Below are 26,773 nucleotides of genomic sequence, written 5' to 3'. Positions count from 1 at the left end.
TCTGGGAGTCCGCCCGCCAGCCGGAGGGGCCACTGCCTCCCGAGCCGACCTGCAGACTGTTCTGGTCCCCCACCCCATGACGTCACGCACTCTTAGGGACGCACTCACAGAAGCTTTCTCCGGGACTCGGAGAACGGGCTTTACCACCTCCCAATCCTGCCCCTCATTGGCTAGAAACAACTGCTCGTCTAGGCCGTTGTTAGCGGCGACGTAGGCGGGCACAATCTTTGTCGCTAAGATACTACGTACTTCCGTTTCCTCCTCCCCCCTCTTCTAGGCTCAGGCAAACTTAATGTCGTCCCTTCGGCCAATGGCAAATAGGCGGTAGGCGGGACTTCATTTGTTCGGACCAAAGAAACGCAGGCTTGGCCCGGTCATTGGGCAATGGCTGTGGGGCAGCCCCTGTAAAGTGGCTCGGGCATCCCCACGCCCTCTTTTCCTCCTCCCAGCCCAGCCCCTGCCTACCCCCGTTTTAGTAAGGCGCTAGCTGCAGTCTGACAGGAACAGGACGGAGCCAAGATGGCGGCGGCGGACGGCGACGATTCGCTCTACCCCATCGCGGTGCTCATAGACGAGCTCCGCAACGAGGATGTTCAGGTCCGGAGGCAGTGGAGGACTTGGGGAAGACGGGAAGGGGAACCTGGGAGCATGGGCGTCTCTCGCGGAGAGGGTTCAGTGTTCGCCGAAGGGGGCGGCGACCAATCAGCGTTCCGCTCTCATCTCTCTCGGTCCCCGGACTCAGTGAGACGGCGCCCGGGATTGGGTGTCGGCCCAGCGGCGGACGGAGGCGAGGGCGAGCTCGGAGGGTCCCGGGCCTTGGGGGCCACGGGCTCGGACGACTGGGTCGGGGAGAGGCGAGGGGAGGGCTGGGTGATTGGCGGCGGTCCTTGAATGGCCCCTTGGGGATGGGGTGGGCATGTGACTTGCTCCGAGTTGGGGAGGGGCCGCCTGGTTGATGGGGACCCGGGTAGGTTTTCTCCCTGGGGCTCAGCGCTGTGGGGTAAACCCTCCAAATGGAGACTGAGATGTGAAAGCTGACTTTCTAATTCCTGCCCTCTCACTCGCCTCCACTCGTGGTGTAGACCCTCGAAGGGGAGAGGGAGGCAGAAAGCCCATTCCCAAGGGGGCAACTAGCTAAATTCAGCAGCAAATTTCGAGGTGGAAAGTCGCCCCCCTTCTGGGAGCCTCCAATTGCCTGGGGGGTGGGCAGTGTACTAAACGGGCTAACATTTCTGGTGAGGGGGAGAGGGGGCTCAGGGCCCTGAGGGCAGCCGGCGAGGGATTGAAAAGAGGTAGGGTTCTAGGGTTTGCCCATCCCAGCCCCGCCTCTCACCCGCCCAGTGACCTTGTGCCGATTACCTCACGGATCTGGGCCTCTGTTTTCCGTAAACTGTGGTCTGATAATAGTCCCGGCCTCATTGGGTGGTTGTGAGGGACTGAACGAGTTAATAATACGAGTCCCGTAGAACGGCGCCTGGTCTGTTGTAAGGGTCCAATAAATGCTAGCTGTAGTTATGGGGAGTGGTGACTGAAGAGTTCGCATCTGGGCCTCAGTTTCCCCGTTTATAAAATTGAGCGGGTTGCACTGGCCCAGCCCCCAGCCTCTGAGGTCCCGGCTCTGTGCCTCTAGTTCAGTGGTCAGACAGGCAGGGGGTGTGCTCCTGGCTCTTGCACTTCTTGCTGATTGGCGTGGGCAAGTTAATCTCTCCAAGCCTCTGTTTCTTCTTCTCTCAAATCGAGGTGATTGTCTTAACTCATAGGGCTGTTGTAGGAATTCGTTTGTTCCATAGACACCTGCCACATATCAGCTGTGCTGCCGAGGATGTGATTGATGGTGAGGCTAGTTGTTACACAAGAGACAGATGTGAAACGGAACCGAATACATTCATTATTCACACGTATGAGACGTGGGGGACAGGAAACAGGATGTTGTGATAGTGAGTCAGTAAAAATTATTGGGCCTCTGGTCGGTGTTGGGCACTGTTCTAGGCACAGGTATTACAACAGGGAAAAAGTCAGACAAAATCTGGCCTTGTGGAGCTTACCTTGTAGTGAGGGGAAAAAGATAATAAGACAATAAGGAAAATATATATTATGTTAGATGGGGATAAGTACTATGGAAAAACTAAAGGAAGCGGGTGGAGGATGCGGTTTCAGAGTGGTCATTGAAGGCCTTGCTGAGAAGGTGGTGTCTGAGCAGAGATCTAAGGGGGCAGGGGAAGGAGGCTTGAGGCTCTCTGGGCAGAGTACCCAGCAAGCACAGAGTGGGGTGGGGAAGATTCATTTTAGGAGGTCAGTCAGCGAGACCCCTCTGAGGATGCAGAGTTTAAGACGGCTCCCAAAAGGAGATGGGGAAGAGCCTTCCAGGAAGAGAGAGGAGACAAATGATGGCACTAGCTCGCAGCCCAGGGTGATTTTTGCCCACGAGGAGACATTGGCGATATCTGGAGACATTTTTGCTTGTCACAGCTGGGGAGGTGCTACTGGCGTCTGGTGCATAGAGGTCAGGGATCTACTAAACGTACGATGCATAGGACCGCCTCCACAGCAAAGGATCAGCCACCCAAAATGTCCATCGTGATGAGATTGTGAGAAGTCCTCTGTGGGAAAGTCCTGAGGTAAAGGTAGTGGTTTAAAAGAACACAAACTTATTGCCTTACAGTTCTGGAGGTCAGTAGTGTGACACAGGTCTCACTGGGCTAAAATCACAGTGTTGGCAGGATTATAGTCCTTTCTGGAGGCTCTAGAGGAGAATCGGTGTCTTTACCATTTTCCAGGTTCTGGAGGCTGCCCGCATTTCTTGGCTTGCGGCCCCTTTGTCCATCTCTAAAGCCAGCAGCATTGCGTCTCTGTGACCGTTCTACTGTAGTCACATCTCCTGACCAGCCAGGAGAGGGTCTCTGATTTTAAGGAGCCGTGTGATGAGATTGGGCCCACCTGAGTAATCCAGGATACTCTCCCCATCTCAAGGTCCTTAACCTTGATCGCACCTGCCAAGTCCCTGTTGGCATGTAAAGTGACATACAGCTTCTAGGGCTCAGGATATGGACATCTTTGGGAGGCCATTATTCTGCATACCGTAGTTGCTGGGTTGCAAGGTAGAGATTGAGAGGGAGAAGTGGTAGGAGTCTGAGGATGGTGGTGAAGTGCCCTTTTTTTTTTTTTCAACCTTTTCAAGTAATTTAATTTTTCTTTTTGTTTATTGGTTACTTTTATTGCACTGAAGTCTGAAGGGGAATTATTTATTCAGGAAATACGGAAGGAGTGCCAGGTGCGTGCTGGCTCCCTGAGATGGGAGCATGCTCGGTGAATTCAGAGAACAAGGTCAGCCTGGTAGCTGCAGCACAGTGACTGGCGAAGTGGCGGCAGGTGAGGTCTGATCCCGGGCTAGAGCAGGTGAGGCCTGTGGACCAGCAGGGCAAAGACCGGTGAGTTGGGGGAGCCAGTTCAGGCTTTGCGTAGAGAAATGACACGTTCTGACTTCTGGCTGCCGAGTAGGGGCCGGGCAGGAGCAGATAGACTTACCAGGATGCCATTGCAGAGCAGCCAGGACCTGCGCTGGCTCGCAGGTAGGGGGAAGTGGTGAGATTGGCGGTGCTTTGAAAAGGAGGGTTGTTGAGATTGCTGATGGATTGGATGCACTGTGGTGACTGATTGAAAGGAGGAGCCCAGGGTGACTGCGGTTTGAATCCCAGCTCTACCGGTTTGCTCCCTTTGTGCCCTGCACCAGTGCCTTCCCCTCTTGTGGGTCCAGATTCCTCATCTGTAAGGAATAATGATGAGGAAGCAGCATCTCCCTGGTTGGGAAGTTGCCGTGGAACGGGCATGGTAAGTGGCTGCCTCAGAGAAGGCGTTCAGTAGGTGATGCTCTTGTTCGGTTGTCATGGTAGCCTGTGGTTTTATACTCGGGAAAGTGAGCTGCCAAGAGACCGCCTCCCCAGCCAGTAAGAGGCAGTGGCTGGATTACATTACCTCAGGGGTGTTCGGGGCACCATGTTTCTTAAAATGTGGTCCACTGGTTGAGAGGCCAGGTTTCTGTGTTACTAATACTGTCTCTGCCTCGGGTTTCTCATCTACAAAAGGGAATAGGGAATTCCCTGGCGGTCCAGTGGTTGGGACCCGGGACTTCCACTGCCATGGGCCCGGGGTTTGGTCCCTACTTGGGGAGCCAGGATCCCTCAAGCTGCACGGCTTGGCAGAAAAAAAGAAAAGAAAAGGAAAAAAATGGGAATAATTTTTAATTTAGCAGTTCAGAGGGGGTGTTGTGAGGATTAAATAGGTTAGTACGTGGAAAACGCTTAGAACAGTGTTTGATGTATTTTAAGTTTTCATTAAATGTCTGCCGGTGGTGGTGGTTGAAATAACGAGGGCCTCAATTGTCCGAGGTGAGGTGCTGCAGGCATTTTAAAAGCTATTCTTGTAATGGCTACTCCAGAGCAGTGGTTCTTACCAGGGGACAAATGTCTGGGGATATTTTTGGCTGTCACGGCTGGTGGGGGGAGTGCTGCACTGCAGGCAGCTAGTCGGGGAGAGACCGGGGATGCTGCCCGACGCCCTGCGCTGCCCAGGCCCTGCCCCGCTGCAGAGGATGGCCCAGCCCCAGAGGTCAGTGGTGCCAAGGTTGAGAAGCCCTGCTGTACGCCAGCCTGCTAGGTGTTTTGTGTGCATTCGTTGGGTCTTCACAAAACACATCTCAGATAGGTGCTAGTTTTCTTTCCAGTAAATGTTTTTTGATTGTCAAATTTCAAACAACAGAGAAAATAGTACCAAATCCAGATTCAGCAGTTTTTTAAAAGTTTTACAACATTTTTTCACCTGTTCCTCATCCTTCTCCCCAACCCCTTTTCTTTTTTGGCTGAGTATTTTAAAAATAAATCCCAGGCCCCAGGTATTTTCTCCTACGTATTTCGTTACGCACCTATAAAACAACAGACATTTAATAACCACAGTGCCGTTATCATAGCTAACAAAGTTTTTGTTTCTTTTTTTTATCATAGCTGACAAAGTTTTTACAGTGATTCTTTGGTATCATCTAGTGGTTGGTTCATAATCAGATTTCTCTGATTGTTCCAGAAGTGTTCTTTTACAGTTAGCTTGTTTAAGTCAGATTCTGAATGTGACTATGAATCTTCAGTCTGAAATTCTTCCCATTTTTTACATTAGGCTACTCAGTCACTGTCACACCACCCAGTAAATACTGAAACTAGGACTTAGCCAAGGGCACTGGGTTTCAGGGCAGCACTCTTCACCAGCGAGCTGGGCCCCTGTGGGGACAGCGTGTAGGCCCAGAGGAGACACAGAGGAGGCAGTGCCATGGGTGGACGCAGCCCACGGTTTCATATCCTGGACTGGCCACTTTACGAGTTACTCAACTCTTCTGGGCCTTGATTTTCTTGTTAAATGAGGAAAAGGGTGGACGACACACCTGGCGGGGCTGTGGTGAGGATTAAACAAGATAAACTGTAAAGACGGCAGGTACTCACCACGGTCAAAGACATCGTGGCAGCATGACCCTGTGTCTTCATCTTAGAAATAAGACGGCACAGACTCTGACTTCTTTTCAAGGAGTGCACGGGGATTTGAGGCAGAACTTAGGAATAAGGCTGCCCTCAGAGTTTAAAAAAGCGAAGTTGGTATAGGGTGACGGTGAAGAACATGGGTTCAAGTTCCAGGCTCTGCCAGGCCTTCACCGGGGAACCTGCATTTTTAAAAACTTGAAAAATATTTATATTTTTGCTTTTTGATGTGCCCAGCCCAGTACTAGGTTCAGGAATCACCAGTTGGTAATAGCCGTGTCTCTTCCTCATCCCAGAGCCAAGTCACCTTCTGAAAGGGGGAACAGGCATACCCGCAAATAACTGTACCACCAGACAAACTGCTAGGGAAGTATTTGTGCCGCGGTTTCCAAGGAGGTGGCGAGGTTACTTTTTCTGTTTCAATTTACCTTTTTTCTTTCCCCCGCTCAAGAAATACAAATACGTGAGAAATAGCGAGAATAATGGTTAACACGTGGGTGCTTGCTGCGTGCCAGGCTCTGTCTCTGCGTCTTCCTTATTTGATTATCCCAGCAAGCCTGTGAGGCAGGCATTGTTGTAATAACCATCTTACAGTGAGGAAACTCAAGCTTTGAGGTGCCTGGGATTTATCTGGAGACCCTTAGCTGATTGGTGAAGCCAGAGCACCTGCTCATTCGTTACTTTAAAAAAAAAAAAAAAAAAAAAAAGCTACAGAAAGATTGTGGTACCCATTTCACTCTTGGGTGATGCAGAACTTTTCACACACATACCCACACACATTATATTCATTTAAAAACATGATTCTTGGGCTTCCCTGGTGGCGCAGTGGTTGAGAATCCACCTGCCGATGCAGGGGACGCGGGTTCGTGCCCCGGTCCGGGAAGATCCCACGTGCCGCGGAGCGGCTGGGCCCGTGAGCCGTGGCCGCTGAGCCTGCGCGTCCGGAGCCTGTGCTCCGCAGCGGGAGAGGCCACAGCAGTGAGAGGCCCGCGAACCACACAAAAAAAAACCAAAACATGATTCTTCATGGAATGAGGTGGAAGGATGTTTAGGACTTTTTTTTTTTTTGGCACTGTTGGGTCTTTGTTGCTGCGTGCAGCCTCTCTCTAGTTGTGGCCAGCGGGGGCTACTCTTTGCTGCGGTGCATGGGCTTCTTATCGCGGAGGCTTCTCGTTGCCGAGCACAGGCTGTAGGCGCGTGGGCTCTAGAGCGCAGGCTCAGTAGTTGGGGCGCACAGGCTTAGTTGCTCCGCAGCATGTGGGATCTTCCCGGACCAGGGATTGAACCCGTGTCCTTTGCATTGGCAGGTGGATTCTTAACTACAGTGCCACCAGGGAAGTCCCGGATGTGATGTTTAGGACTTGATAGGAGGTGAAGAGGCACTTGTGTTGCTCACTGAGCATTTCCCCGGCTGAGGCTCACTGTTAAAGCACCCACGTTGCAGACCCCTCCACACTGCTCATTATCAGCCACCAGCTCTACCAAACAGTAACAGTTTGGAGCATATTCCTCCAGATTCATTTGGACTCTTACTCTTTGCCAGGCGCTCTCCTGGGGGCACTCTCCTGGGATTTGGGGGGCACAGAGTGCAGAAGACAGAGTCCCTGCCCTTGTGAAGCCCACATTCTAGTGGGGAAGGAGAAACAGTGAGCAAAGAAGAACAGTTGACCCTTGAACAACACGGATTTGAACTGTGCAGGTCCACTTATGCGGGTTGTTTTCAGTAGTAAATCCTACAGTGCTACACGATCTGCACTTGGTTGAATCCACAGACGTGAAACTTCAGCTGCGGAGGGGCCGCTATGAGTTATACTCAGGTTTTCAACTGGGGGGGGGCACCTCTAACCCTCACATTGTTCAAGGAGCAGCTGCCTGTGGCGGCGGTGATGAGTTAAGATGTATAGAGAGTGACGGGGGCGTGCTGGTTTACCCCAGGTAGTCACCGGCGAGGATTAAGCAGGGGCCTGAGCGCGGTGAGAGGGGCCCTGGGCTGTCTCGGGGGAAGGGTGTCTCAGGCTGAGGAAGCAGCGAGTCAGCAAGGGTGAAGACCTGGGCTAACAGTGCGTTTGCATTTTAGTTACTGTCAAGGGAACCGCTGTGACAGGAACCCAGGGAGCAAGAGGAGGGGGTGGGAAGTGAGAGTGGATCCGTGGACAGGGGCCACGTCGTGCTGGGCCTTGTAGTCCATAGGAGGGCCTTCGGGTTGTACTCAGCTTGTGGAGGGAAGATGTACTACCCGTGGGCTCATACTGTACGTGGTCACGTCAGGGAAGCTCCATGGATTGAACGTGACGTGGGTTTTAAAAAGTGAGTAGTGTTTCTTTGCAGATGTAGTGGTGGGAAGGGAGATTTTATTTATTATTTATTATGTCTCATGTACTAGCCTGAGGGCTGGTGATAAGCGTGGCCATGGAACCATAGATGAGCATTGTGGTAGGTCTTGGTGGGGACATGCTTGGGGACAGTGCACAGTGAACTCTTACGGCTACAACTTGATGCAGGGACGGTAAAGGTTTCTTATTGATTTTAATAGCTGCTCTCTCAGGAACGTTCCAGAGAACTCAACCAACAGTCACTTAAATAAGGGTTCGCTTTTTCCTCATATAACAAGTTCAACAGCTCAAGGATATCACAGAATTGGGTCAGAGTGTGCAGTTCTTTTGACCTGCTTCTTGTGGTCATGAGACTGCTGCATCATCTGCTGTCTTTACGTCCTCGTGGAACCACACTGAAAGCAGGGCCCGACCGGGGCAAGGAGGTGGTTCTTGTCCTCCTCCCTTTTGTCAAAGAGGAAAATCTTTCCTGGAAGCTCCTTGGCCAGTTTGTCCTTATGTCTTTGTGTCCAGAACTAGGTCATTGACTGGGTAAATTGGGATTAAGGTTGGCTGTAAACGATAGGACAATTCTATAAATATATAAGACTTAAATGAGCTTGAAGTTTATTTCTGACTCACAATCAAAAAGTCTGGTGACAGTCCAAGCTGGTGTGACACTCTAGGTGTTAGGGTCTCAGGCTCTTACACATTGTTCTCTGTTTGGCCTCCATCCTGCCCTCCCCATTCTCAGGTTCCCTCAAGACCCCAAGATGGCAGCTGAAGCCCCAGCCATCATAGCCCCATTCTAAACAGGAAGGAAGGGTGAAGGATGTGACCCCATCTCTCCATAAGGACACTTCTAGAATTCACATACCCCATTCCCACTTGAATTTCACTGGCCAGACATTAGTCTCATGGTCATATCCAAATGCACAGGTGATTCAGAAATATCTTTACCGGGGGTTCATGTGCCCAGGTGAAAACCAGAGGTTATGAGTGGCAGTACAGCCCAGTGCAGGAGCTCTTAACCTGGGGCCCATCTGGCATTCAGGGCGGGTCCATGAATTTGGATGAGAAAAATAACATCTTTATTTTCACCAATCCCTAACTCAAATTTAACTTCTCTGCTATTATGAATTACATTTATACGTAATAGTATGTTATAGTGTATTATAAATAGTGTTAGCAAAACCTGTGCCTCTGTCACCAGTGGTAACCTTGACTCTTCAGAGCTCATTTCAGCTGTTGCAAATACTTCGAGTGCTGTTTATGCTCACCTCTGTTTCAGAATTGTGGTCACTTAAAAACCTACTAAGGAGTTCATAGTGCACCCCCCAACTGAAAAACACCAGAAAACAGAAATACGAATTGATAGTATTGGCTCAGAGCCAAGTGGCCGGGGTTCAGATCTTGCCACCTGAGAGCTGTGTGAGGTTTTGTTTTTCTCTGCCCCCAAATGGGTGACCCTGTGTTTACCTCACAGTTGTGAGGATCAAATGAGTGAAAACATTGGCCCCTAGAACACTGCCTGGCACGTAGTACCAAGGAAATGTTTGTAATTATTACTCTGTCGCTGTGAGAGAAGGGAAAAGAGACGTGGGTGGACAGCTAGCCAGCTGCTGCACGTGTCCTTGAACCTGGACGAAAATCAGGGTGCTTTCAACCGAGCGAGGCTGCCATGGCTGCCATAACTCGTCTTCCTCTGGTGCGAGGCTGTTCCCAGTATCGTGTCACTTTGTACTCACAGAGTACAAAGGATACGTATTATTACAGTCCCCCGTTTCACAGATGAGAAAATTGAGACTCAAAAAGGTACAAAGAGTGGCCCAAGGTCCCACAGCTAATGTGAAAAGCAGCTTAGCCTTGAACCCAGATAGTGTATCTAAAGCCCGCCCTGTTGCTGCCTTTATGAAGGGTTCACGGTGCCATTTATGCTGAAGAAACCAGCAGCTGTTCTTAAAACCAAAAGCAGAATCTCCAAAGACGGCAGTGGAAGGAAGGGGGCCCTCCACCACCGCAGAGTCGGCCTCATTCTCCTGGGCCGGTTTCCTGGGCATCGGTCCTAAGTGACAGTGTGATGTTGACGTTAATAAGAGTCAGGGCATCTGGCTTCTGGACACGGCCCTGCACCTTTCCACCCAGTGACAGCCCCTCTGCACATCAGCGCGCTCACCTTTAAAAGGCAGGATTCTAGTGACAGTACCCACCTCAGAGCGCAGTTTTAAGGGGTCCGTGTGTTAATTATCCACGTCAAGCACTTGAATGCTGCCAGGCATGTGGTAAGCAATCAGGAAACGCTGGCGGCTGTTGTCGCTGTCACTGTGATTATCCCCTGCCAGCACCCTGTGCCTTGGCCCACGGGTACTTTTCCGTGTAGCCCAGCTGAGAGAAGAACACAGAGGTTCACCTTGGAGGTGACAGAGAAACAGGCAGCTAAGTCGATACTTGCTCTGATACATTCTTGAGGAAAATTTCAAACATACAGAACATCGAAGGACTAGTACGAGGGCCAGAAAACTACAGCCTGTGGGCCAGATTCTGCCCCGCAGCCTTGCAGGTGTCGTTTTATTGGAATGCAGTCCTGCCTACTTGCTTATATATCATCTGGGTCTTTGGCTGTTTTTGTGCTACAGAGACACAGTTGAGTAGTTGAGGTAGAGACCGAGTGGCCTGAAAAGCTGAAAATCCTTACTTCCTGGCAATTTACAGGAAGTCTGCCCGCCTCTCGACTGGTGCACTGAGCGCCTGTGTGCTTACCACTCAGATTCACCGAGTGTTCGTGTTCACCATATTTAGTTGTTTACCTGTTTCTATAGGTCTCTCTTTATATACATTTAATTTGGGGCTAAAAATAAGATGCAGGCCTTGTAGTGCTTAATCTGAAGATCCCTTACTACCAGGATGGTGAGTGCTTGGACTACCTCGAGCCCAGGTGGCCCCCAAACCCGGTGAGGTGGTATGAAAAGTGCAGTGTGTGTGTCTTTCTGAGGTGAGGCCACCATAGCATTTCTTGTGATTCCCAAAGAGAGTCTTAACCCTTAAACCAGAGGGGATGCAGGACGCCAGTCACTTGCAGACCTCTTCGCAGCTGCTTGCGGCCTGGGAAAGAGAAGGCTGGGGTAGCCCTTGCTTCTCTCCTTGACCTGGTCCCTCCTTATTCTTTCCTTCCTTCTGGGAGGAGGATTCCTGGCGCGGCTTACTCATTGAGGGCGTCGCCTTCCACTGACACACATGAGCTCACTGCGTTCCGGCCGCGGCCTTGGGGGCCTGGCAGGAGCGGCTCTGTCGTCAGGATGGAGACGCGGGAAGAGAGGTTTCCCGGTCGGACAGTAGCAGCTGGGGTTGGGTCTCAGCGCGCTGCTCAGTGCTCGCTCAGGCAGGTTTCTGTGCCTCCGTGGTGGTGGAAAGGTGGCGCTGGTCCTGCTCCCGGGGACGAGAGGATTAAATGAGGTCCTGACACCAACAGGCTGAGCCTGAGACCCGCTGTGTGTCAGCACAGTGTGTGAGATTCCCAGGGTCACCACAACAAAGCATCACATCTTTGGTGGCTTAAAACAGCCAAGAGGGGCTTCCCTGGTGGCGCAGTGGTGGAGAGTCCGCCTGCCGATGCAGGGGACGCGGGTTCGTGCCCCGGTCTGGGAGGATCCCACGTGCCGCGGAGCGGCTGGGCCCGTGAGCCGTGGCCGCTGCGCCTGCGCGTCCGGAGCCTGTGCTCCGCAACGGGAGAGGCCCGTGTACCGCAAAAAACAAACAAACAAACAAACAAACCCACCACAGCCAAGAGTGTTCTCTTTCAGTTCTGGAGGCCAGAAGTCTGAGATCAAGGTGTCAGTAGTGTTGGTTCCTTCGAGAGGCTGTGAGAAGAGCTGTCCGAGCCTCTCCCCGAGCTTTCGGTGGCTGCGTGCCGTTACGGTATTGGTTCCGTTATCGCTGTTAGCCGGCAGTGCTGGTTACAGTCCCGCTCTACACCGTGTGAGCCGTGTGACCCTTGGAAGGGCCTTTCATTCCCTGAGCCCGTTTCCTCTTCTCTGGGGCAGGGCTGGTAACCCTGTGCTTGTCGTGAGACTTAAATGAGACAGTGTGAGTGAGTGCTTGGGCTGGGACTGGGCCCAGGGTCATCTGGGAACGTGGCTACCGCTGCTGGAGTCCAGGGCTCAGTGTGTTAGCCTTGCGGAGCGCAGGAGGGGGCAAAAGCAGGAGGAGGGTGGGGACGGTGGGGAGGCGGGCGCAGTGTCGGACGGAGCGGTCCTCGAAAGTGCCTCGAGGGGTGTTGGCTCAGTGAGAGCCGACGGATGCTTTTGCTGAGGCTGCCGCTGCCATTGTAATTTAATGACTCAAGGTCACAGAGTGACTTGGTAGACTTGCCGAGTTATTACTCAGCACCCCGCACGTGCTTAGCGAGGCTTCCAGGGGCTGACTGGGTCCAGAGGTGTCAGACTCCCTTAAGTCTGGGCTTGCTGACGTTCTCCCTTCCTTTTCTTGTTCTGTCGTTAGCTTCGCCTCAACAGCATCAAGAAGCTGTCCACCATCGCCTTGGCCCTCGGGGTCGAAAGGACCCGCAGCGAGCTTCTGCCCTTCCTGACAGGTACGGGTCCTCCTGGGGCCACGTTGAGCGGGGGCTCCCAGGGTGGTTCCTGCCAGGTAAGAGAGCCCCTCTGGACTTAACAAGCTGTCTGTAAGCGCCGTGTGCTGGGTGCTGGGGCTGGGACTGGTGAAAAGTGCTCTGGACGCAGATAGAGCCAGGTTTGAATCGAAGCTCCAGTAGTTAGAAGCTGGTGACTTTAGGCGAGTTACCTCACTGTCCCATAGAGTTCTCGTGTGTAAAATGGGCGTAGTCGACATGTGATGTAGCATTGATGTGAACGTTAAATAATAACAGTAACAGCTAACGCTCACTGTGTATATATACCTAATGTGCCAGGTGGCGTTCTAAGCCCTTTCTTGTGAGGATTGAGCTCGTTCACATAGAGCTGTGCTCAGTAAATGGGCGCCACCAGCGTTGTCCAAGTTAATCTCACAGTGACTCCCTAAGGCGGGTAAGACTGCTGCCCCGTTTTATATATAAGCACTAACTCTCGTGCCGGGCCCCACGCTGAGCTCTTCACAGAAAGCAGTCATTTCCCTTCAGTCTCAGAACAATGCTGTTGTTGTGATTTGGGGGATGAGAAAAGAGTCTCGGGCCAAGTGAGTTGCCACACACCCAGCCAACGGTAGAGCAGGATTTGAACCTACCGCAGGAGGGGCATATGCCTCACGTAAACTCGGAGCTGAGATGCCAGCCTAGACGCTAGGGATGCTGGCGTCTTCTGCCATAGTCCTTCCCGTCGCCTCAGCGAGGGAGGGTGGAGCTGGAGAAGGGCCTTTGGATTTAGGTGTTAGGACAGAGCAGTTCTCTCTGCACAATCATCCCTTCTTCCAGCAAAGTCGAGCAGGTTGAATGCCCACTGTGCCCGTGTCTGGCAGGAGCTGGGGCACAGAGGGGAGCCAGGCCTGGACTCGGGTGGTCACAGCCCGTGGCGAGGTCTCTGACACGCGTGGCCTGGTTGGGCAGTGAGCCTAGAGAAGGGACCTGGCCTGTCTGGGTCGCATCCTGGACATCTTCCAGGAAGCGGTAGCTAAACCAAGTGTCGAAGGACAGAGAAGACTTTGTCAGGCTGAAGAGAGCGAGGTTCCTGGCAGAGAGGACGGTGCGGAGGGGAGAAGCAGAGGGGGCTCCCGTTTGCCAGGCTCTGCGCTCACACACACGGCCTCCTTGCTCCTCACTCCGGCCGTCCCTGCGGGCGGAGGGGATTGGCACCATTTTACAGGCGTGGAACCTGGGATGCAGTGAGGTGGCCTCACTTCCCCAGTGTCCCCCACCTGTTCACGGGCGCTCTGTCACCTGCCCCCAGCCTCCGCCTTCATCTCTGCCCACCCAGCCGGAGCGTGGCTGCCGGTTTGCGGAAGCAGAGCGGAGCCTGCCTGTTCCCAGCTTGGGTTACTGAAGGGTGAGGGTCACACTTGGGGTGGAACTGTAACCCAGTCTGTCTTGTCCCACAGACACCATCTACGACGAGGATGAGGTCCTGTTGGCCCTGGCGGAACAGCTGGGCACCTTCACCACTCTGGTCGGAGGCCCCGAGCACGTGCACTGCCTGCTGGTGAGTCTGGGAGGCGGGGAGGCCCCTGCCCGCCGCTGGCGGAGTCACACCCATGGTCCCGGCGGCCAGGACGGGGAGGGGAACGTGCAGGAGAGGCTGGGATCATCTTCTCGGGACGGCTGGGGCTCGGACATTCACTTGAATCCGGCAAGTCAGCAGTGACATTTAACACATCAGCACGAAAACGCGGGTGTCTTCCTGACCGTTGCCTGGGCGTGCCCGACCAGCGCCAGGCCCCACCGGCACTCTGTGTGTGAGGCTTTCAGCTTGCAGTTAGGCTGGGCTCTTCCACGGATTGCTGTGTGACTTTTAAGTTACTTAACCTCGAGTCATTAAAACTTACCTTGAGAATTGACTCAAGAAGCCCTTAGCACAGTACTTGGCATGTAGTAGGTACTCATAGATCTTAGCTCCGTTGTCATTAATGCCATATGTTTTGAGGTCGTGTCCACCCTTTGGGGTAGAGACAGCCACCTGGAGCAACAAGAGGTTCAGTGTCGAAGGTCGCATGGCTAGTGAGGGCAGAGCTGCGATTCCAGCTGTGTCCGGTTGACTCTCCCCCAGGCCCCACCCACTTCCTGCCTGTGTGACCCCGTGCTGGGTGATGGCTGGGGACAGAGATGGTCAGATACCCATGGTAACTGCTGTTTGGGAGAAGGGAAGGGAGGAAGTGCTCCAGTCCTGTGACCTGGGTTGAAAGAACCTTGGAGGTTGCTCAGTTTTCACTGTTCTTCAGAGCCGTGGAACACCTCTGCCTCCTGCCTCCTTTTTTTTCCTCCCAATAATTCTTTCATGGTTCCTGAAGACATGTTATCATACTCTGGCATCCGCACTTGTTGGTGTTTCACAGTTACTGTCAGCAGGCTTTGTTCCTTTTAGTGGTATGTGAAATAATGTGCTTCTCACTGGGGTCTTGGGTTTGAGCAAATATGGTCATTTGTTTTCTTCCAAACATGCATTAAGCATTAACTCTAAGAAATGGTGATAATTGTCATTAGATTCTGGTATCCTGTCTCTCGTCTGAGTGTACATGTATAGTTGTATATGTACACACAGAAAATTGTATGTGAGTGCGGTCATTTCATACATTTAATACAAAACAGAGCTGCTTAACACCAGGAACGTGATGAGGTCCCTGGACCTACCTGAAAGGGGTCCCCTTGAACTCCATGGAACTGTCTGCAGCCCCTGGTGTCTGTCAGTCTTTCTGAGGAGAGAATTAATAGCTTTCAGAGGACTCAGGAGCAGAGGACCCCACAGCTTCAACCAGGGCCTCAGGCCTGCAGACAAACGGCCGGAACCCGGCGTCCTTCCCCTGCCGAGTCAGGCTCCTCCACTGATGGTTCCCAGTGAGGGAACCCCTGCCATCCCGTGCGTCTGTTTGCGGAGCAGTCACGCGGGACCTCTGGGCCGGGCAACACTGGGAACCCGCAGGCGAAGTCAGGTCGGAATAGCTTCAGCTCCCTCAGCCCCTGCGGCGTGGGTTCTGAGCGCCTTACGTACAGTAACCCATTGTGTCCTGCAGCGACCCTGTGAGACTCGCGCTGGTGTCACTTCACAAATGAGGAAACCGGGGCACAAGCTGGGAAGAGGCAGAGCCAGGGTTTGAACCCAGGCCCCCAGCTCGTTGCCACTAGCGCTCTTCTGTCTTCACAGGGCTCCTCGTTGCCCTGCAGGCTGATCCGCACTGGAGTAAAGGGAAACCAGGGGCCCTTAGAGCCCAGAAGAGGCGGCTAATTGGGGTTAGATGGGATGGGGGAGCAGTCGAGGAGGAGCTCCTGAAGGAGGTGGCCTTGGACACGTTAAGGGAGGTGGCTCTTTTGCAACCTGTTCATTCCCCGAACGTGAGCAAGGACTGTGGGCCCCGGGAACCCAGAGGTGCGCCAGACCCCATCCCGGCCCTCGTTCCCTGCGGTGTGCGTGCGATGGAATTTCACACAGCTCCGTGTGGCTGTGGTGTGAGGAGTATTTCTGTATCAGCAGCTCTTAACCCGTTTGCAATCATGGGTCCCTTAGATGAAAAAGTCCAGATCCTCTCCTCAAACGAGTGTAGATGATTTTGGGAGGTTCACACCTTTCCCCTCCCCAGGTTTGAGAACCCCACCCTCCGTCGCACAGAGGCCTCACGGCAGTGGGTCTTCGTTATGCAGAAGCGTGATTGGGGGTTTCCTGAATGTGCACCTTCCTGGGCCCTGCCCCCAGAGCCTGATTCTTTAGGTCTGTGCTGGGAGAGGCCTCCTGGGTGGTCGTGCTGTGGGTGGTCTGGGAACCACACCCTGAGAACCTCTGCCTGCAGTAACCCACTGGGCCAGAGACCCCTGGGTGACGTAACTACTGCTTAGCCTTGGTCCCCAGGCCTCTGTTACCGTGACAGGTTACCGTAAGTTCCACTTACAGTCACTTGCTAAGTATTAATCAATTATTAATATTTATTGAGTGACTCGAAGTGGAAGATTGAGTGCCTCCTGTGTGCCAGCCTAGGTAGTGGGAAAACGAAATAAGAGGAACCCGGTCCCTGCAGTACCCGTGACACCACATCTGCAGCCACACCCCTGTGAGCCAGTCGTGCACCCAGAACCCTATGATAGCGTGTCCCTGTGACACAGGCCACACACTGAGGGTCCCCAGGCAGGCATGGCATTACGTTTTCCTTTTGAATCATTGCCCCCTCCCTCCCATGGCTGTGGTGGGTCCCCGCCCCTGCACGCAGGCCCTTTCCAGCTGCAGAGAGTGCGAGCCACTGCGCCGTGGTGGGTGGGCCTGTCATTGCAGTGGCCTCTCCTGTTGCGGAGCACAGGCTCTAGGCACGTGGGCTTCAGTAGTTGTGGCACGCGGACTCAGTAGTTCTGGCTCACTGGCTCTAGAGCACAGGCTCAGTAGTTGTGGTGCATGGGCTTAGTTGCTTTGCGGCATGTGGGATCTTCCCAGACCAGGGCTCAAATCCATGTCCCCTGCATTGGCAGGCGGATTCTCAACCATGGCGCCACCAGGGAAGCCCCCATTGCCACCTTTTTATTTTTTTTTTTAAATTTTTTAAAAATTTTTAAATTTTTTATTTTTTTGCCGTACGCGGGCCTCTCACTGCTGTGGTCTCTCCCGTTGCGGAGCACAGGCTCAGCGGCCATGGCTCACGGGCCCAGCCGCTCCGTGGCACGTGGGATCCTCCCGGACCGGGGCACGAACCCGCGTCCCCTGCATCGGCAGGTGGATTCTCAACCGCTGCGCCACCAGGGAAGCCCCCATTTTAAAGTGTACTCTTCTGTGACGTTAAGTACGTTCACGTTGTGCTGCAGCCATCACTACTGTTCATCTCCAGAACTTTCTCATCTTCCCCAAGGAAACTCTGTACTCATTAACTAGTGACCCACAAGCTCCTTACCCCAGCCCCCAGCAACCACCATTCCACTTTCTGTCTCTGTGAATCTGACTACAGAGATACTGTAGGTTTGGTCCCAGACGACCATAGCAAAGTGAATATTGCAATAAAATGAGTCACATGAATTTTTTTGTTTCCTAGTACATATAAAAGTCATGGTTACACTTTACTGTAGTCTGTAAATGTGCGATAGCATTCTGTCAAGAAAGGTACATAGACCTTAGTTAATACTTTATTGCTAAAACATACTAACCATCGTCTGGGCCTTCAGCGAGTTGTAGTCTCTTTGCAATAGTGACATCAAAGGTCACTGATCGCAGGTCACCATAACAAATACATTAATAATGAAAAAGTTTGAAATATTGGGGGAATTACCAGAATGTGACACAGACTTGAAGTGAGCAAATGTTGTTGGAAAAATGACGTTGATAGACTTGGTCGATGCCACAAACCTTCAGTTTGTAAAACAGTGCGGTGTCTGCAAAGTGCAGTAAAGTGAAGCGCAATAAAACGAGGTGTGCCTGTGCTCTGGACACTCCCCGAAAGGAATCATTCAGTGTGGAGTCTTTTGCGACTGGCTGGTTTCAGTTAGCATAGTGTCTTCAGGGTTCATCCACGTTGGAGCATGTGTTAAATGAGGTGTTTTTCACAGATAAGAACCTGCCCCTTGTGGCTGCTTTTGGGAAACGAGGTTTGCTTTTACCAGCCATGTTTCCCCGCGGTGGCAGCTGACAGAGCCGGAAAGCAGCCGTCCTCCCTGCACTGTGTGCTCTCCGGTTCGCCGCAGTCTCTGCCTCGGTTGTCCCCACCTGTCACCTTTGCCCATCGCCTCAGTTCTCTTCCCTGCGTGGGCCCGGGAAGCGTTTCCGTGTGTCACTTCTTTCTACTTTCTTTACCTGTCAGGGCAAGTTGGACTTCAGACCGCAGACCTCCACATCTCTGTTTGAGCAGATTAGGGTAAATTGAGTCTCCCTTCATTAGGTCAGGAATTCCCGAGTTCCCGCCCTGTGCCAGGAGGTCTGCTGGGGTCGGGGGACACGGTGATGAGCCAGTCAGATGTCCATAAAGGAACGTGACCACTGCAGGCCTCACGGTAACAAACCGGCGAGAGTCACGAGCCGCAGAGCCCCCCGTATCGTGAGACTCGGATGCAATGGCCCGTCAGAAACCACACCTCTGCTTTTCAGCCCTCCGGAGGTTCTGGAGCCGGCCGGCCCGGTTTACATCCTGGCCTGTGGCTGTTAGGCTCGGCCGAGTTACTCAGCCTGTCTGTGCCTCAGTTTCCCCTTCATGGGACCTGCTGCATAGGCTTCAGTGAGTTAGAGCCAGTGCCCCCCCGGAGTTGTGGCCGTGCTCAGAACACGTAGTAACTGGATGTTCCAGTCAACATCAGGGACGATTCCTGCACTTTGAGGAGCTGGTGACAGTTGTGGCCTCTCCTCAGAAAGTGACGTGTGTAACTTTGAGGTGTGTGGAGCCCACTGAAGCGCCTTCAGGACCTGTGGAAGAGGTTCTTCAGGGAACGCAGGCTGGCTTGGGGGGTCAGGGGAGGCCTGTTGCAGGAGCTGAGCAGCGGGGGTGGGGCGGGGCGGTGACCTCATGTTCTGCCCCGCAGCCACCCCTGGAGTCGCTGGCCACGGTGGAGGAGACCGTGGTGCGGGACAAGGCGGTGGAGTCCCTGCGGGCCATCTCGCACGAGCACTCGCCCTCCGACCTTGAGGCCCACTTCGTACCGCTCGTGAAGCGGCTGGCGGGCGGCGACTGGTTCACCTCCCGCACGTCGGCCTGCGGCCTCTTCTCCGTCTGCTACCCTCGCGTGTCCAGTGCCGTCAAGGCGGAACTTCGACAGTGAGTCCCCTGGCAAGACCCAGCCTCCTCCCTCCCTCTGCTTGGTCCCCTTCTCTCAAGCCTCGGCCCCCTCTAGGCCCATGAAGGGCCCAAAGGCCCCCGAGCTCTTGCAGCCCCCACTCCCCTCTGCCCACCCCTCAGAGACGTGGTGTCTGGACACGGCTGGGTGTGAAGCAAGGCGCTGCCTCTTGGTCATTTCGGAAGTGGAGATAATGATGGTTCTTCCTCCCATTGGTTATTGTGAGGATTTAAAAGAATTACTACTTATAAAATGCTTAGAACAGAATCTGGTACACAGAAGCACTCAACAGGTGATGTGTGATGCCATCTTAGGCCTGTTTCCGGTTGGCAGATAGGAGCCCCCCTCCTCCACTACCCTTCTCCCCTTTGGCTTGATGCCCCAGGGAATTGCTTGCCTGTAAGACTGGGCTTCCAGAGGAATCAGTGAAAATACTTTTAATTGGATTAAAATTTTCTATTAACGTGTTTCCCCTCCGTCTGGACTTCTGTCCATCCACCATCTTCATGAACCATTGAGCAGCAAGCCCAGGCCCTGAGCCATCACTCCTGGTTTATCGCTGCCTGCAGGCACTTGGAGGGCTGCATGTGCCCCCGTGCATCTCTCACTGGAGCAGTCACTGCTGGAAGGGAAAATCTTTGAGTAGCCTCAGCCCAGCACCTTAGCCAAGCAATTTTGTGTGGTCATAATAATATAATCAGTACCTACCATTCACTATAGACTTATGGGCAGAAAGGCTGCTGATTGTTTCATGCACATTGTCTCATTTAAACCTCATAACGACCCAGTAGGGTAGGTACTGTTATCAGCTCCATTGTGTAGGTCTGGGAAGATTCAGAGGCCGTCACTCGCCTAGGGTCACCCAGGCAAAGCCAGGAACTGCGTGACTGCAGAGTCTGTGCTCGCCTTCCGTGGTGTTTGTTGGCTGCTGCCTTGGGATCCCAGGGATCCCCTCCTCCTGAGCCCCATCCCAACCCCCAGGTACTTCCGGAACCTGTGCTCAGATGACACCCCCATGGTGCGGCGGGCCGCAGCCTCCAAGCTGGGGGAGTTCGCCAAGGTGCTGGAGCTGGACAACGTCAAGAGCGAGATCATCCCCATGTTCTCCAACCTGGCCTCTGACGAGCAGGTGGGGTCTGCTCCACAGCCCTCTCCTCTGTCTCCCTCGGGTGGACCCTGAGTCTGAGAGGGAGCCCCAGGGCTGCCGGGGCCTCTGCTGCAGTCTCCTTGTCCCCATCCCCTCCTCAGGACTCGGTGCGGCTGCTGGCGGTGGAGGCGTGTGTGAACATCGCCCAGCTGCTGCCCCAGGAGGATCTGGAGGCCCTGGTGATGCCCACCCTGCGCCAGGCTGCTGAGGACAAGTCCTGGCGCGTCCGATACATGGTGGCCGACAAGTTCACAGAGGTACGTGAGGGCGGCCTTGGCAGCGGCTCACAGATGCGGAGACGGAGGCCTCAGGCAAAGGGCAGGGGCCGCATCTGGCAGCCCAGGGGGCGTCGTCGGGTGTTTAAGCAGTAAGATCTCGGTGATCATCCATTTGGATCTCACTTCACTTGCCAGCCCTGATTGAAGGGTTCTGAGGCCAACTTAAGGTTCTGTGGGAGAGAACCACAGGAGCAGAGAAAGGGTAGCATGTCTGTGTTCCTGACCTCATCGAACTTTATCTGCTTTTACAAAAGGGAAGACGTAGTCTGTTTAGTCTGTTTGCCGGGGCTGCTGTGGCAGGGTACCACAGACTGGGTGACACTTTATTTCCCCACCGTTCTGGAGGCTAGAAGTCCCAAATCAAAGTGTCAGCAGGGGTGGTTTTTCTGAGACTTCTTTCCTTGGTTGTAGATAGCTGTCTTCTCCCCGTGTCTTTAATTGTGTGTCTGTGTTCTCCTCTCCTCTTCTTATAAGGACTTGAGTCATTTTGGATTAGGGCTCACCCTAATGACCTTATTTTACCTTACGACCTCTTTCAAGACCCTGTGTTCAAGTACAGTCACATTCTGAGGTTCCAGGTAGGTGTGGGGTGTGGTAGCACTTCAGTGTGTGCATTTCAGGGAAGACACAGTTCAGCCCCATAACACAGCCCAGAGGTTACACTGGTCAGAGTGACACCACCAGGCGGGCAGAGCAGGGACGGGATGCCACGTGTCCCGGGACAGTGCTCTCTCCACAGAAATCTCAGTTTGCTTATCCCACAGGCAGGTGTATTGAGCACCAGCTCTTTGCGGGGCGTTGGGGGTACGGTGAGTTCAGTACATCCCTGGCCTTCAGGGAACAGACAGCCTGAAGGGGGGGCCGGCTGAGTCAGAGGGAAATGTGTTAAAGTGTGACAGGTGCGGGGCTGGCAGGTGTTCCTGGGCCTGGAAGCACTGAGGCGGGTTCTGGAAGGTGAGTGTGTGAGGGCTGGGGTAGGGACTGTGTCTGGCGTGGGCAGCAGGCCCTGGGCAGTGAGGGCAAGTACGACCAAGGACATTTGGGATGGGCTTTGGGGCGAGGGGACTCTGGAGAGATGGCACCAGGCCCCCGGGGTCCTCACCTCTCCCCTTGGTCAGGAACTGCCCTGTCTACCCCCAGGCCTCCAGAAGCGGCGCGCCAGCAGGATCCGTGCGCCTCTTCTTGCCTGGTGTCATGAGATGCGGAGGGCTTAGCTTGCCTGCTTCCCTCTTGACCTTTAGTATTTCATCTTAATTACAAAAGTCACCCGGGCTCTGGTAACCAATCTTAGAAAACACAGAGATATTTAAATCAAAAAGTGAGAGACACCACACGCCATTAGAGTGTTTATTTTATTTTATTTTTTTTTTGTGGTATGCGGGCCTCTCACTATCGTGGCCTCTCCCGTTGCGGAGCACAGGCTCCGGACGCGCAGCCTCAGCGGCCATGGCTCACGGGCCCAGCCGCTCCGCGGCACGTGGGATCCTCCCGGACCGGGGCACGAACCCGTATCCCCTGCATCGGCAGGCGGACTCTCAACCACTGCGTCACCAGGGAAGCCCATTAGAGTGTTTTTGGATCACGTAACAGAAAACCCAACCCTGAATAGCCTGGACAGGAAGGAGATCTGTGGTTATTTCTAATGCATACAACAGTACCGTGCAGTAAGTACCCTCGTGGTTTGAGGAGACAGAGGCTCAGAGACGTGCAGGGGCTCATCCAGGGTCACACAGGTGGTAAGTAAGAGTAAGAATTTGAGCCAGGCAGTTGGACTCCAGAGCCATGCTCGTGACCACTGCACTACCCAGCCCAGCGCGGCACCATTCAACAAGGAAACCAAGGCTCAGAGAGGCTCCGAGACTTGGCCGAGGTCACCCCCCTGGCCCTGGCATTATATCTCAACAGTGATTCCAAGGACTGTTTTTACCCCATTCCTGGTGTCTTTATCTTTGATTTTGTTCTCATTCATTTAGAATACCTGCCAAGCCCTTTGACCACCCCCCGACCTTCCCTTTCTGCAGCTCCAGAAAGCAGTGGGGCCTGAGATCACCAAGACGGACCTGGTCCCTGCCTTCCAGAACCTGATGAAAGACTGTGAGGCCGAGGTGAGGGCCGCAGCCTCCCACAAGGTCAAAGGTTGGTGCTGGCGACCAGGACACAGTAAGCGGGTGGGTGTCCGGGAGGCTGAAGGCAGAACTAGGACGTCGGGTCTTATCTCCCACCACCTCCCTTTCCCTGCCCACAGAATTCTGTGAAAATCTCTCAGCTGACTGTCGGGAGAATGTGATCATGACCCAGATCTTGCCCTGCATCAAGGTAACAGAGAATTTGGTGGGAGGAATGGAGCAGATCTGAGCCATCTGGAAAGGAGGGATGGAGATTGGGCATCAGGGGCAGCCAGGTGTAAGCCGAGTTCCCGGCCTTCCAGGACCAGGCGGTCTTGGGTTTGGAGCAATTAGGAGCCCTGAGTGCAGGCAAAGTCTGAGGCTTGGGGCTGAACGTGGAGGGGGGGGGCAGTGCTTCCCCCTCAAAGCTCACTGGATCTCCTCATCCGGAGAGCTTTGGGATTGGGGTGAAAGCTGCTGGGAACAGGGGTCGTTGAACTCTAGGCAGGCCGGACATGTACGGACCTGCGATTCCCCGTGTACGCTAAGCCTGCCCTGGATTGAGATGGCGAGAGTAGGCGGTGTCTCAGGGCTCCTTAGGAGTTGGAGTCTTCTTGGCCGCCGACCCTGTGGCTCCCCCATTCCTTCTCCCTCCCAGGAGCTGGTGTCAGACGCCAACCAACATGTCAAGTCGGCCCTGGCCTCAGTCATCATGGGCCTCTCTCCCATCCTGGGCAAAGACAACACCATCGAGCACCTCCTGCCCCTCTTCCTGGCTCAGCTGAAGGATGAGGTAAGGACGCCGGGAAGGCCGTGCGCTCTGGCTGTGGCAGGTGGGGCAGCTGCTTTCCGAGGTTCGCCAGGATCTTCGACAGACACCCAGGTTGCCAAGGAGTTGAATGTTTGTGGGCGTGACGGACCGCACGTTAGCTTATTTGTTTATTAGGCATTTGTTTTGCGTGCCCTTATTCTGTGCTGGTCCTTTTTTCCTGGGCACTAGGGATTCTAAGAAAAAAAAAAGAACGAGATCCTTGATCCTCAAGGACCTTCAGAGGCTGGCAGTGGAGAGGGACAGATGGGCAGTCCCACGATGCCCTGATCATACAGGTGCTGTGATACACTCATGGCGGTCAGGGTTCAGTCTAAGGCGCCGTAATGAGAGACCCCAAAATGCAGTGGCTTAAATAAGGTAGAGAATTACTTCTCTCACAGCAGTCCAGAGGTGGGGTGGACCTACACTGGGGGGTTGGCCCTGCTGACCTTGGCACTCTGTGGGTCTGAGGTGGCTGAAGGGAGAGGGCACCGACCCGCAGCAGGCCCAGTCCTCTCAACAGTAAGACCCCGAAGAGGGTACCCATCCTGTCTGTTCACACCCCATTGGCCAGAGCCAGTCACACGACCGACCTCAGCTAGCTAGCTAGCTACTTGGCTTGGAGCACAAAAGATGAGAGAGAGCACTGCGCGATAGCCGGAGAGGCCATGGGGTGACAGCCAGGGAAGGAGTGTGGACTTGAATCTGAGGGGGAGGAGGTGGAGCAGATCTGGGTGTTGGGGAAGGAACCCTGAGACGTGTCGAAGGAAGACGCAAGTGCTGCAGCCTGAAGAGGTGCAGGGAGACCAGACTGCAGGTGCTGCTGGAGTCTGGGAGGGGGGGCGAGGCTGCAGAGGTGCGGCTGGTTTCGAGAGGTAGGAGGGGCCACGCCGGGGCCTGGGGGCTCGCAGGCTCCCTGCTGTTTGCCTTGGTGGTGACTGGGCAGATGGTGATTCCACAGGCTGGTGTGGGACCTGTGAGTATAACTTCTGTGTTCGCAGAGGCCTCATCCTGACATACATGCACGTGCACGCGAGCATGTGCACACCACACACACACACACGCGGCACATATATGCGGTGCACTAGGAAGTTGGAGGGAACATTGTGACAGTTCATTTCTTCACACATGAGTCCCCTGCTGTGCACACCCCTCCCCCATTTATGACAGTTGAGGCTTTTATAATCATTGGATATAATGTCCTTTTAAGAAAAGACAAGTAAGCTTGAAATTAAATCATTTATGTTATTTATGTAAACAGTGTTTCAGGAACATTTGCAGCAGCTCTATCTAGTGGAAGAGTCAAAGGAATGTAACAGAAAAAGAATGCATCGAACAAGTAGATGAGCCCTGGGGCAGGGCCTTCCCTCTCCCTGTCTCCCTGAGTATCCTTGGCTTTAGCAAGGAGCACATTAGTCCAGTGAAGGAGGGGGAGTTGTGTCGGCTCTGAGAGTCTTCTTCAGCTCTTAGACTAGGTAGTAGGAAATTGGCTGTCTTTCATTCCTAAAGGAGACTCTATGGTTTTTGAAAAGCGGGGCTTACGTGCTTTTCCCAAAGGATCTGTCGGAGAGGCCTTTTGGGAAATCGCGCTTCGGAGCCAGCAGCTGAGGCCGTCTTGTCTTCTCAGCGGTTGCCCTTATTCTTCTTCATTGCTTGCTGGGTCTTAGTCCCCACGGCCACCCTTAGCTCCAGTGATTTGCCTCAGCAGCCTTCGGAACGCAGAAAAGCTGTTATACTCATGGTCGCTGTTGATTACAGTGAGAGGAGACAGATTAATACCAGCAAAGGAAGAAGGTGCGTGAGACCAGGCGCCGGTTTCCAGTTACCTTCTCCCGGTGGAGTTACACATAGTGCGTTCGGTTCTCCCAGCACCGACGTGTGACAGCACGTGGGGAGACTGCCAACTAGGGAAGCTCGCCGAGCCTTGGTTTCCAGGGTTTTTATTGGGGGTTGGTCACGTAGGCAAGGAATAGAGCCGTTTGCATGGCTGACCTTAGGTTACTGTCTCCAGCCCCTGTAGAGGTCAAGTTGATGCCACATGGCCCAAGGTCCTCGCCATAAATCACATTATTAGCATACTCTTATCTGGCATGGCCCAAGGCCCCCAGGTAAACAAAGACCCTTTTATCAGGTTGGCTATTCCAGGTGTTTAGAGATCATCTCCCAGGAGCTGGTCAAGGGCCAGTCCTTTGGAATGTGCCGAGTTTGAACAGCCTAGACCTGTCCGGTTAACTGCACACTTGCTTACTTGGTTCACTGACTCATTGCAGTGCTTGCTTCCTTACCCCACAGCGCACAGAGGGAGATGTGGAAACAATTAACTGTGGTGGCTGCCATCCAGGAATATGTGATGTTGGACAAGGAGTTAATTGTGTTTATGTGCCTTTTCTTAATAGTTGCTTCAAAGGTTTCTAGAAGCAGATGGGGGTACAGATTTCCCTGCTATCCTAAGGTGGAGCTTTCTTATGAACCTGTCATAAGTTGAAATGGTGTAGAGCAAAGAAGCAGTTTTTTTCTCTCGTGAAAGCAAAAATCCTCTTTGGGTTTCTTTTGGTTAGCAAAAGCAGGCGCCAGTGTAGGTCTTTCGTAAACTCAAAGTGGTGTAAAGCGAACTTGCGAAAAGTGGGGGATACTTGGCATATGTGCACGTGCTCTAAGTCAGAGCTCATAATGTTGGTAGTCACCTAGTGGTTCAAAAATATTTCTTTATTCCTTCGTTTTTTTCTTTCAGCTGATGTATTGAGCACCTACTATGGTCCAGAAACACTGCTGGGTACTGGAGGCATAAGGATAAATAAGACGTGCTCCTTGCAGAGCTCAAAGACTAGCAGAAAGAGTAAAAGTAACAGAAATGATAAAAGTAATAAACTCCCACATGCCAAGCCCTTTGTGGATCAGGCAGTTCAGTAGCCTCAACCACCCTTTGGGATTAGGTGGTTGTTTCCGTGTCACAGATTGATATCCAGAAATGTTAAGTCCTTTGCCAAAGGGCTCCCAGCTAGCACACGGCAGAGCTGGGATTGTTATCTTGTCTGTTTTTCCCAGGGTACCATGTTTTTGCAGTGTGATTCCTGCAAATTCTTCAGAAGGGCTAAACATATTTTGTGCTTCTATGTTCAGATTTGAAAAGCTGTCCCATGTCCCATAATCCATGTTGCTTGCTTTGTGTGTGCTTTTTTTTCTTTTTTTTTTTTTTTTTGGCGGTACGCGGGCCTCTC

At 53.2% G+C, this 26,773-nt stretch overlaps 1 protein-coding gene across 1 annotated transcript in view; it reads left to right on the top strand.

Annotated features, from left to right (window-relative positions):
• Positions 1 to 285: 285 nt before the first annotated feature.
• The window catches only part of PPP2R1A (protein phosphatase 2 scaffold subunit Aalpha), a 31,755-nt gene continuing 5,267 nt past the window's right edge, over positions 286 to 26,773 (top strand). Inside the window, exons 1-9 of the mRNA XM_059044116.2 lie at positions 286 to 597; positions 12,326 to 12,416; positions 13,871 to 13,971; positions 18,963 to 19,195; positions 20,196 to 20,343; positions 20,463 to 20,618; positions 22,661 to 22,775; positions 22,885 to 22,955; positions 23,403 to 23,537. Coding sequence (XP_058900099.1) covers positions 520 to 597; positions 12,326 to 12,416; positions 13,871 to 13,971; positions 18,963 to 19,195; positions 20,196 to 20,343; positions 20,463 to 20,618; positions 22,661 to 22,775; positions 22,885 to 22,955; positions 23,403 to 23,537 — 1,128 coding nt within the window. The 5' untranslated portion in view covers positions 286 to 519. The remainder of the gene's footprint in view (positions 598 to 12,325; positions 12,417 to 13,870; positions 13,972 to 18,962; positions 19,196 to 20,195; positions 20,344 to 20,462; positions 20,619 to 22,660; positions 22,776 to 22,884; positions 22,956 to 23,402; positions 23,538 to 26,773) is intronic.

Source organism: Kogia breviceps, chromosome 18 (assembly GCF_026419965.1).
Source record: "Kogia breviceps isolate mKogBre1 chromosome 18, mKogBre1 haplotype 1, whole genome shotgun sequence".
Taxonomy (NCBI): Eukaryota; Metazoa; Chordata; class Mammalia; order Artiodactyla; family Physeteridae; genus Kogia; species Kogia breviceps.
This window is presented reverse-complemented; position numbering and strand designations above follow the sequence as displayed.